Source organism: Pterocles gutturalis, unplaced genomic scaffold, assembly GCF_000699245.1.
Source record: "Pterocles gutturalis isolate BGI_N339 unplaced genomic scaffold, ASM69924v1 scaffold16671, whole genome shotgun sequence".
Taxonomy (NCBI): Eukaryota; Metazoa; Chordata; class Aves; order Pterocliformes; family Pteroclidae; genus Pterocles; species Pterocles gutturalis.
In genome coordinates this window covers 24,689-35,759 of record NW_010098155.1, presented here as the reverse complement: position 1 = coordinate 35,759, position 11,071 = coordinate 24,689, and the positions used below count along the sequence as shown (strand labels likewise).

At 33.4% G+C, this 11,071-nt stretch overlaps 1 protein-coding gene across 1 annotated transcript in view; it reads right to left on the bottom strand.

Moving 5' to 3' along the window:
- Nucleotides 1-3,141: 3,141 nt before the first annotated feature.
- The window catches only part of LOC104472340 (CUB and sushi domain-containing protein 3-like), a gene marked incomplete at both ends in the record, with an annotated part of 28,922 nt that continues 20,992 nt past the window's right edge, over nt 3,142-11,071 (bottom strand). Inside the window, 5 exons of the mRNA XM_010087974.1 lie at nt 3,142-3,176; nt 3,597-3,770; nt 4,293-4,478; nt 7,280-7,453; nt 10,057-10,230. Of these exons, the coding sequence (XP_010086276.1) occupies nt 3,142-3,176; nt 3,597-3,770; nt 4,293-4,478; nt 7,280-7,453; nt 10,057-10,230 (743 nt within the window). The remainder of the gene's footprint in view (nt 3,177-3,596; nt 3,771-4,292; nt 4,479-7,279; nt 7,454-10,056; nt 10,231-11,071) is intronic.

Below are 11,071 nucleotides of genomic sequence, written 5' to 3'. Positions count from 1 at the left end.
ACATAAGAATCAACTAGGAAATTTTAATGCAACTGCTGAAGAATGTCATATAGCTTCACATTAGAGACAACTGTATTAAAAATTTTGTACAAATTATGTAAAAGAATCCTTTCTGTAAAATAGCCATACTTTTCCAGTATTTATCTAAGCTTAAATAGAAGTATTACGATAAGTTCCTACTTAGAAGTAGTTATTAACGTTTTCTGCTCCAAGTACCGAGAAGACCAAAAGTGACAAACTCATTATCCATCAGCTCTACGGGAAGTTACAATACTGGAGTTGTAGATGCAAATCAAAACAGAGCTTCTCTTGCCTTGGTTGCACTATCTGTCTGTAAACTACACTGTTGGACACATCTCTTTACTAACAAGAGCATGTGCAGAACTATGGTGTATGAGAAATACTTGTTTTCATGCGATACATCCACGAAGGTGACCATATTTTTGTCACTTATGAAGGTAGTTCATGTGCCAACCTGCACGTCTGTAGGTCATGCTTACTACTTTTTGTTTCCTTTCATATAGGCCATGCTTCTTTCCCCACAAATTCATCGAAAAGCAATATAGCTAAGCACTTCACAGGAGCTGATCTGCACCATTATTACAGGGTTGTGGGAAAAGAGAACACAGCTATGGAGCCTCAGTCTGAAGGCACACCTGGTGAGTCACAGAAAAGGGCAGAACTTCGCTTGGAAATGCAAAAGAGAACAAACCTGGCAGCTCCCACTACCTATCCATCCCCCTGCTGAAGCAGCTGACAAGGTAGGCTAATTGTGATCCACTCGCATGAATTTGGGAGCCAATTTTGTCATTACTTAAGTTAACAAAGCTTAAACTGACACTTCTCAGTTGAGAATAACCAAACTATTGTAGTCGTGCCTATTACATTATGAACCTTTATAATATTTATGTGCAAAAAAGTACATGGTCCTATGTATTTCAATGCTTTCAGAAATAACAAATTAAGTACAAGAGCTAGTTGACCGTGTGGTTTAAAATCACAGACTCAGAAGTTCAGTGTTTCATTACGTGACACAGATCAGTAAAGCAGCTTGCCAGCCGTGTTTAAAAAGAAATTGAAAATACTTCCAAATTATAGTAAGTAAAAGAATTTTATGAGCTTTCAAAACACTTCAAGCTACTTAGGTGTCTTAACATCTCTCTAGTTTGAACATAGTCTACTACACATTTTCAATTTAATTTAAAAATGCTCTAGATCAGGATTTTTTTTTTGTTGTTATTTTGGGAATCCATATTTTACATTTTCCAGTGTTATTTATTTAGACTATGAAGAATTTGGGGCAGGGCCTATTAATTATTCTGTACTTGCAAAGTCTCTGCAAGAACAGCTCAGTTTTCCGCAAGGTACTTGGCATTATGCCTGCAATAATTTTATGATGAAAAAATTAAATTAGGCTTTTTGCTATGCCAAGTATAAATTATACGTTCCTCTTGTAAATGAAATTATTGTTACCAGGAATTATTACTCTTTTAGTCTTAGGGAGGTTAACCATCAGCTCTTTTGACTGAAGAAACAATTTTTCTAAATGACTAATCACATCAGGAGATGTTATAGTGATATAATCAAAGATTTCAGCACATATTTTTATTACCTCATGCAGAGATTCAACTAAGTCATTTTCACAGTCAGTTATGAGCCATCCTTCACCCACATGTGTAACAAATTCTCAGATGGCATTTAATCTTAATTAAAAGGAGGGTATTTAGGCCACTTAGGTAAGTACACGACCACTGACATACTTACAAGGAATTCTAAGTTGCTGCAATTTTTTTACTTCAGCTGATATGCATGTAACGACTGAAAACTGTTTCTGAATGGCAATGGCTATCAAAGGGCCAAGACAATTCCTTCTAGCTCAAGGATGTGAAACATAAGGTGCCACGTTATGAAAAGGAAACTGTCTTAGGGATGATGTGACAAAATTTGGTTACCTTATCTTCACTGACCTAGCATTTTCTTTTTGAATTCTTCTACAATATGAAAAGGACAAGCATGACGCACCTTTTGACAGTTGAACAATCCATAGGATTTATTATTAATATCATCAACAATAAAATGCAAAGTTTAGGGCTTTAATATGCATTAGAATGAAGAAAACAAGTTACCAATGCTAATAATGAAAGCTAATGATTTCACATAATTTTAGATACAAAATATGGAAATTCTGTATGGTAAACTGCAAATTATTTTAAAATGAGAAAGCATTTCAGATACACACTTTGAAAACAAAGTCTGAAAGTTGTCCTAAGCTAGAATTAAAGTTTGGTACAGCACAGTTAAAGAAAATAACAGTCTGTCACAATTTGATTCACTTCTATTAACATTTGAGTCTACATCAAATAAATGTTTCCTCATGTATTGAGAAAAATTCCTTAGATCTCATTAGAGTTTCCTATCTGTGAGTAAAAAAATTGTTAAGAGAAAAAAAAGGACTTCCATGTACCTCACACATGCTTATATCAAGATATTTGAACATTTATTTAATTTAATACCAGGATGGTTATAGAAGAGTCTTATTTTCAGTAAGGTTTCTTTGATATTTTCATGTAAATTTTCAGGCTTTATATTTTTCTCTATTTCTTTAATTTTTTTTCATTCACAAATTGGTTGGTTTGGGGTTTTTTTGCTTAAGATGTTCTCATTTTCTAGTTTCTGTCACATGTTAGGTTGTAATGGTAGATTACTGAAAGAAGAGGGACTCACAGAGCAAGATAATGACACTTAGATTGTCCTCGTCTGCAATGCTTCCTCAAAGTTTGCAGTGGAACGCCCCCTCAGTATTTATTGAGAATTAAAACTGATAACATGATTAACCTCTAACAAAATCTGTCATATTCAAACATAAGAAATGGGATTTACCTAAATCCCAAATCTGTGAGTGACTTGAATTTCTGTTTTTCACTTGATTGCTGCTGTTAAGTGAAGCAAACTGAAGTTGTGAAACAAAACATTCCTAAGCATTAAGCTGATGAGAAAACATATCTCAACCTCAGTGAGGGCTAATCTATTACAAGGATTAAATGTTGTTCCCTCAAAAATTTAGCATTCTATCCTGAAATTATGTGGAGCCCACTTGGCCTCATTATGAAGATGGATGCATTATGCAATTAAGATATATACCTGAGGTTTCATGAAGTCAGTAGGCATTTTGCAAACTAAAAAAAAAAAACAAAACAAAAAAAAACAAAAAAACCCCAAAAAACCAAAAAAACCCCAAACAAACAAACAAAAAAACCCCACCATCTTGAAGAGATAATGGTGCAAGGTTTCCCTGTGGAAATTAATATTCTTTCCAGAAGTTACATAGAAAATATTTTCAAAACAAACCGGTTCTTCTAACCTTCTATTGAATGTGCAATTTCCTATTCACATTAAATGTCACTGAGAAAGCCTACTTCTCCCAAACTATTTTCTTAGTAATAGTTTTCACTTATTTTATAATTACTTTATTTACTTCTGTTGAGACAGTACTTCAGTTTTATAAACGATTTTCCAGATTTTAAAATTACCTTCTGATAGAATTAAAATCAATTCAAAACAACCTCAGGGAACACTCGCCAATTCAAAAATATTACCTGAGCAATGAGGAAGAGATCCACTCCAGTGCCCATTCAACTGACATGTACGAGATGACTGCCCTAACAGCGATCGTCTACCTGTGCAGGTATAATGAACAGTCGACCCAAACGTATATTTATCTCCAGACAGGACCGCGTTAGGAGGAACGCCAGGATGGCCACAGTCAATCACTACAATACATAATTATTGGAGATAAAAAAGGGTTATTATCGCTGATCAAACAGTTTGTTGTTAATATTTTTCACAACTCCACACATACACTGTGAAGAGGCTGACCTTTTCAGGGTTTGGAAGAGGAGGGCACATTATGTTCTTAGAAATGCAAAATATATTACCAACCGTAAGTTGTGCAATGAGTGTTTGGAGAGCCACATAATTGTCATATCCATATTAACGGATAAGATTTTACTCTGCTGTCAGCGATCATTGTGCTGGCACAGAGATGTTTGTTTCAGTTATTGCATTCACCAAGGTTTCCATGTTATTTGCTACATAACGTATTTGCTATAATAACAATATAACTGTGCTACTCTGTTGCTACTAAGACATTCCACCATTACTGCACACACAGAAATTCATAGTTACAAATATGATTATTCTAATTGTTGTCATGAGACTGATGGAAATGTTGTGTAAAATAATAACTAGTGTAGTTCACATCCATTATAGAAGCATACACATTATCTACTTACTAATGCATTCAGGTAGAGGTTTGTCCCAGTAGCCATTTGGCTGACAAATTAAAACTGAAGAGCCAAATAAAAAATATCCTGGATTACAGTCATAAAATACCACTGTGCCATACGTGAAATTTCCATGTTCAATTTTACTTTCTCTTATGGAGTTTGCAGGGATTCCAGGATCAGAACAGTTGACCACTAGAAAGAAAAAGAGCATAGATTTGAGAGTCCTACAAGTACAGTCTACTAAAATGGTCTTTAAATGGTCTCTCGCCTTTTGTATGAGAAACTTCCAACGTGCTGCTACTCTGATTTTAAATATACCCTGATTTTAGACATAATGATACTGAGCTAGGAAGACGGTATGAAACCAGGAGATGCTAAAACCCGAAGATGGTAAGCTCAGAGTGAACAGAATGAAATGTTTCTTCACAGTGTGATGATGCTGTAAAAGTACTTGCCACTAAAAGTGACTGGACATACCAATATACTCAATTTATACTCTTGCCTTGACAGAAGCTATTTCCTACAGCTGTAAACAGCTGGAAAGGTTACGGGGCTAGATGTGTCTTTGGTCCAACCCACACAGCCATGCAAATATACTTCTGTTCCTATACTAACATTTTCCTAATGGAACACCTTTGAGGCAGATGTTTTGAGCCAAGGGGCACACAGTCAGTTAGGTAAGACTGTGGTGATTCTGCTAGAAGAGGCAAATACCCCAACAAATGGGTATGTCCTTTTAAAAACAGGGGTATACTTTGATTGTTAAGAATATTGACGGATTTTTTGAGTCCTCAACTACTTTAGGATTCATATGTTGGACAACCACCGAAGACCTATTTTTTTTTTCCTGTTTTGCAACTTAAGCTGCCTGGTGAAAGGAGTACAATACTTATTTTAGGGGTCATGGAGATTTTTTTAACAGTTTCCATACAATAGGCTCCTCTGGTCAAGTACACACATCACCACCTATTCAAAGTTACTCTAGAAAAACACAGTTCATGCAAAATTTACTATCCCTATATCCTTACAATCAATTGGTTGTTTATATGCATACATATGTATGTACCTGTGTGCAAATATATATATTATAACCGTATGTGTATGTGCATGGATGCGTGTACATAAAAGTATCAAAATACGCTAAGAAGTTCTGTAGTCTAAAAAGGAAAAAAAGCTATCACCAGATGCAATTTAAGGTCATTTTTCCTACCTACATCACTGAATGTAGTTATTTTATGGCTCACTTCTCTTTAGTTGCTATTCCAAATATGAGAGTCTGCTTGTGTGCTCCTCCTAGTAGTTCTCAAATACTGGTGCCTCAAGACTAGAATACATATATCTGTCAAGGATAGAAATAACTTTCTGGATGGATTTCACTTCTTTAACATTAAACGATAGATCAATTTTTTTTTCATTATATTGATGGACATTGTTGAAAATGTCTTATTTTTTCTGGAGGAAAATTTGAGCTATATATCTATACATTTTCATTTTTGTAGACAAGTGCATGTGCCTTAAGTAATGAAAATTATTTCTTAATAACACTTGAAAGAAAATACAAGGAGTTTTGACCATTTCAATAGTTCTCCACTATTATTATAGTTGGTTAGGAAACTAGCTATTTGGCAAAGTTGTAGACTAATGGTATAACAGCAAGCGTACTGCCGAATTTATATGACACTTGCAAATTCAGCCTTCACAAAGGAGTGCAGCCTTTGCTATAACATTACACTTTAGGCAGTTTACCAATATGCAAGGTAATATCTTTTTATTTTTTTATTTAACTTCAATGTTAATAGCACAAAATAATATTAATTAGAATTGATTTCACTGCACATTACAGTCACCACTAATACTGTTCTACACAAAGTTGGTTCTTTATTTTTAAAGTCTGTTCTAAAACCAGTAGAAGATTTCAGGACTGTGTAAAATTTCAAAGAATAACCTGACCAATTCATTTACTGATCCCTACAGGCCAATAACAGACAGTTGGCACATTAATCTGCAATACCAGAACACAGAGATGATTTATAGCAGCTGGACTGAAAATGAGATTTATTAGGTGCCCTTATTACACAGTACATGTTTAGTATTGTAAATCTTTAAAATAATAACTTCTCATCAACAAAAAGGCCCTTGGAAATGTAAGTTCTGTAAACCATTTGTCAGTATCACTTAAGGCAAAGTGATCAAAGGAAAGTGGAGGTCACCTATTGGAAATAAAATTACTATAAATACATAATATTACTTAGGCTGTGTACAGATAAAAATCCATAGAAGCTGCTAGGAAGATGCTGAAAAACAATCAATAAAATTTCTGCATATCTGCAAGCAGGTGACAGCAAAAAGTACATTTTTCTAAATGAGAACAATTAAAACATTTAAAAAGCACATAGCAAGACATAAAGTACAATGGTGATAAAACCTTTCTAAAAGTGCTTAAGAAAACTCAAACAGAAATAATTTAATATTATTTTATTTTCAGTGAAATAATTTTTAATGTAATATCCAGAAGTGTTGAGAACCAACCCAAATGGATTATGCTAACAAATTAAAATAAAAATGTTAAAAGTCAAGATGAGCAGTCACATCAATGGAAATGGAAAAGGAAAAAAAGTATGGATTTTTATACACTTATTAGAACTCTATTGGCTAAAAATGTAGAGGACGTTATTTCACGATTTAAGATGTTAATCAACTCTGCACAATTTTGCTTAAGGAACTTGTAGAAACCATTTAAAAAAAAAATCAATACAAACTACAGACACATAAGAAAGTGTCTCTGCAATAGTTATCCTAGTAACCTGAATGCAGAACAGACCTAACTGAAAAATCACAGAACCACAGAATCATGAAACAGCTTCCTCAATAATTTGATGCCTGTTAGTAACAGAGGCATCATTTTGTCTTGGCAGTGCCCATTTACCTTCCGTTTGTTTTTCAGCCTTAATTCTCCAGCTAAGTTTGAAATCCGTAAATGCTTGCATTCTTACCTTTGCATATTGGAGGTGGATGGCTCCACTGCCTATTAGCCTGACACTGTGCTTTGGTTGGTCCTTGCATAACATATCCAGTATTACATGAGAATGTCACAACATCATTGAAGTTGAAACCGTTTCCGCTCGTTCTACCATAAATAGGACTACCAGGGTGACCACAGCTAACGGCTAGCATAGTGGAAAACAAAGAAACAGAAAACAAACAGATCACGGTGTTATCACTTTTCATGATTGATGATATAATAATCATTATAAGACTGCATTGTGTAATAGTATTTTAAAGTTTTAATATTATAAGATACAGAGTACTTTCCATGAAAGATTCACATTTCTCTAAACTGAATAAGAACTAAGATATATTTTAGTAAATGTTGAAGCATTTATTTAAATATTTAAATAACTTGAATAAAATTTGCCATGCAGTGATCAAGACAAATGAAGAAAACTTTTCTGAAGAATCAGGAGAAAAGCAAGCACTTGATTTGCATTACATATAGTCTGAAATTTAAAGGAAATATTTCAGTGTGTTAGTTCCTCAGGTACTATTTCTTACAAATACATCTTAGTATTGATTCACTCTGTTTTGTCTTTGAGGCCTAAGTACTTAGTGAAGTTACAAATTTATGACTGGATAGCTGAAACATTATGGGAACTGTGAAACTGTTATTGTATTTATACAAAAATTGACTATAGAAGGTAAAGTTCCTTTTCTGTGCCCACAAAGGACAGGTGCAAAAAATAGTCAGGAAAATATAACACAAATTGATTTTTCCAAAATGATTTCTAAAATGTATAAATATTTTCTTCTATGTTTTAGCAAACTCCAGTTGTTGATAAAGAAAATGTTCATCAGTAAGTTAAAATGAAAAGAAATCACAGAATACATTTTTAAATCTTAATTTTTTTATCATGTTAGAAACTTCATTATTTTTCTAAATTAATTTTGTTATATCTGACAAATATATGTTCTTTTTCTCCATGTAAAATAGACTTATCATGATAACTGTAAATAAACCTATTTATATAATCTAAATAAAATATAATTTTTAGTAACATCAAAAAAGTGAAAATGGTCCTTAAGAACCAGTACAGCATACAGACAAGACACAGTATATTCTATGAATGAAAGTTAAATTGAATTCTGCATGTTCTATTAATATCATTAAGTTATTTTAATTAAATATATTATCTCTATGTTACTAGTATCAGAATTTTTTACATAAGGAATTGCACATAAGATACGCACTCAGCCCATAGAGATTTTTTAATGTATGTATTATAGCAATAAAAAAATAATTCTTGTGAAAACAGAAGATGAAATTTGCATAAAATTTCGAGTAATAGCCATGCATGTACAGCAGGAACACACAACAGTAGTAACACGTCTGCCCAATGTGTAAGCTAGAAGAATGGTGATTTCAAAAGTGAAAAGGTCAGAACTGCTGAATTTAAACACATCTCAAAAATTCAATTAAAACACCTAAATGTAAACATATAAAGCAATGTGAGACTATTTTTGTACACTTCCTTTGGACCTTTGATCTGAAGTGGAGCTGTTCCTAAATATCTGTCATGAAGTTGGAGACAGCTGCTGTCTATAGCAGCCTTTTGCAAGTCTAAGATTTTTCCCAAGTCTTGTATCCTTTTCTGAAGTGCTGTATTGGGCATCCCCCTGTACCCAAACAAGCACCTTCTATTCGATTAGAGGAAGAACATATCTCCATTTTCTCTGCTGTTAGCACATCCAAAACAATTTTTTCTTTCAGTTCTAACATTGATATTAACATTTTAATTTAGAAATTCATGATTAATGGTGTCTAATTTTATTGCCTTAACAGTTATTGATAAAGAAGTGTGTTGGTCTGAAATTTAATATAAAGAAGTAATGATCTATTACTAGTTCATAAAGTGGAAACAAAATTAAGAAATACAATCATTATAGTAGTGTTACGTATTTCTAGTTCTATGTAAAACAAGAGTGGGAGGTAAGGGTAATGAATTAACACTGTGTATTATGTTTCATCATTCAAATAGTTTCTCCTACAAAAATGTAGCTATAAAAATAGAATATTTGGAGGCGGACTAGTACGTTTTCAATACAGTGATATTACTGAACCTGAATTACTGAAACAAATTTGTTCGAGAACCCTTTGAGAACTCTCAAATTTTTCTAAGTGGAATACAGAATTTTCTTTTATTACATAATGCTATTTCATGGGATATGTTGACACACTTATCACACCAAAGGAGCCTCATTAACAAAGTTCATGCCAAAAAAAGCCAAAATCCAAACCAGAAAATAAAATAACAGCATTTCCGGGAGACAGAAAGAAAAAAAAAAAAAAGTATAAGTTTCTTGAAGCAAATATTTTAATCATCAGTGCTGGCAGTGGAATTCAAGGGTATCAACTTGTCTAACTACTGCAGTCAAATTAAATATTTCCAAAAGCCACTAAGGAGATAAAGCCATTTTCAAATTTGAGTACCTGGGTACCTACGTCTCATTACTTTTTGAAGACATTTCATATTCATATAAAAATGACAGGTATTTGGTAGCCAAAAGATACAACGGAAATTTTAAGTGACAACTTTAAACTTCACTTGCTAGATGAATCACAGATTTCAGGTGGCCACATACTTTTGAGGATCTGTTTTAAATCTTTTTTTTTTTTTTTTTTTTAATGTAAACTAAGTTGCAAAGTCACTCCTCAGCTTGTCTGACACAGACATTCCTGAAACATAAATCTGTATGTGTTGCCATGCTTACTTACGCACACAAGATGGAAGCTGACCAGACCAGTTGTGATCCTGTTGACATATTCGTACAGAAGAACCAATCAACCGAAAACCAGGACTGCATTGGTATACAACTGTGTCTCTATATCCATAATTTTCTCCAATTACTTGACCATTGACTATAAGCTCGGGAATACCACAGTGACCAGCTAGATTTTTCAAAGTAAATAATAAAAAAAAAAAAAAAAAGGAAAAAATTAGCAGTAAATAAGTGAGAGAAACTTTAAATATACATCCTTAATGAAAACAAAAAAATGCTGAACATATTTCATTTTTTTAAATTGACTTCCTTACCTTGAGGAAAACCACAGTATTGTATTTGTATAGGTAGAACCGTACACATATAAAAAATTTACAAAAACTGTAGCAAACAGATTAAATGTCATGTATGTTATCAAATTTATTTTCAAAATATATGACTAACTAGTTTTTATTAAAATCTGTAAAATTCTATATTATTTCCCTTAGTTTTATTTTGGTTAAGATTAAACTTAATGGTAACATTACACCATAATACATTTAAATAAATATAAAAAATCCACATCAAAATAATATAAATGTTATAAATATATCAATCCATTACAAATATCAATCATAGAATCATAGAATGGTTTGGATTTGAAGGGACCTTTATAGGTCATCTAGTCCAACCCCCTCTGCAATGAGCAGAGACATCTTCAACTAGACCAGGTTGCTCAGAGCCCCGTCCAACCTGACCTTGAATGTTTCCAGGGATGAAGCATCTACCACCTCCCTGGGCAACCTGTTCCAGTGTTTCACCACCGTCACTGTAAAAAAGTTCTTCCTTATGTCTAGTCCAAATCTACCCCCTTTCAGTTTAAAGCCATTACCCCTTTGCCCTTGCAAAAAGTGACTCCCCAGCTTTCCTGTAGGCCACCCTCAGGTACTGGAAGGCTGCTACAAGGTCTCCCTTGAGAGAGCAGCATTCTCTTCTCCAGGCTGAACAACCACAACTCTCTCAGCCTGTCC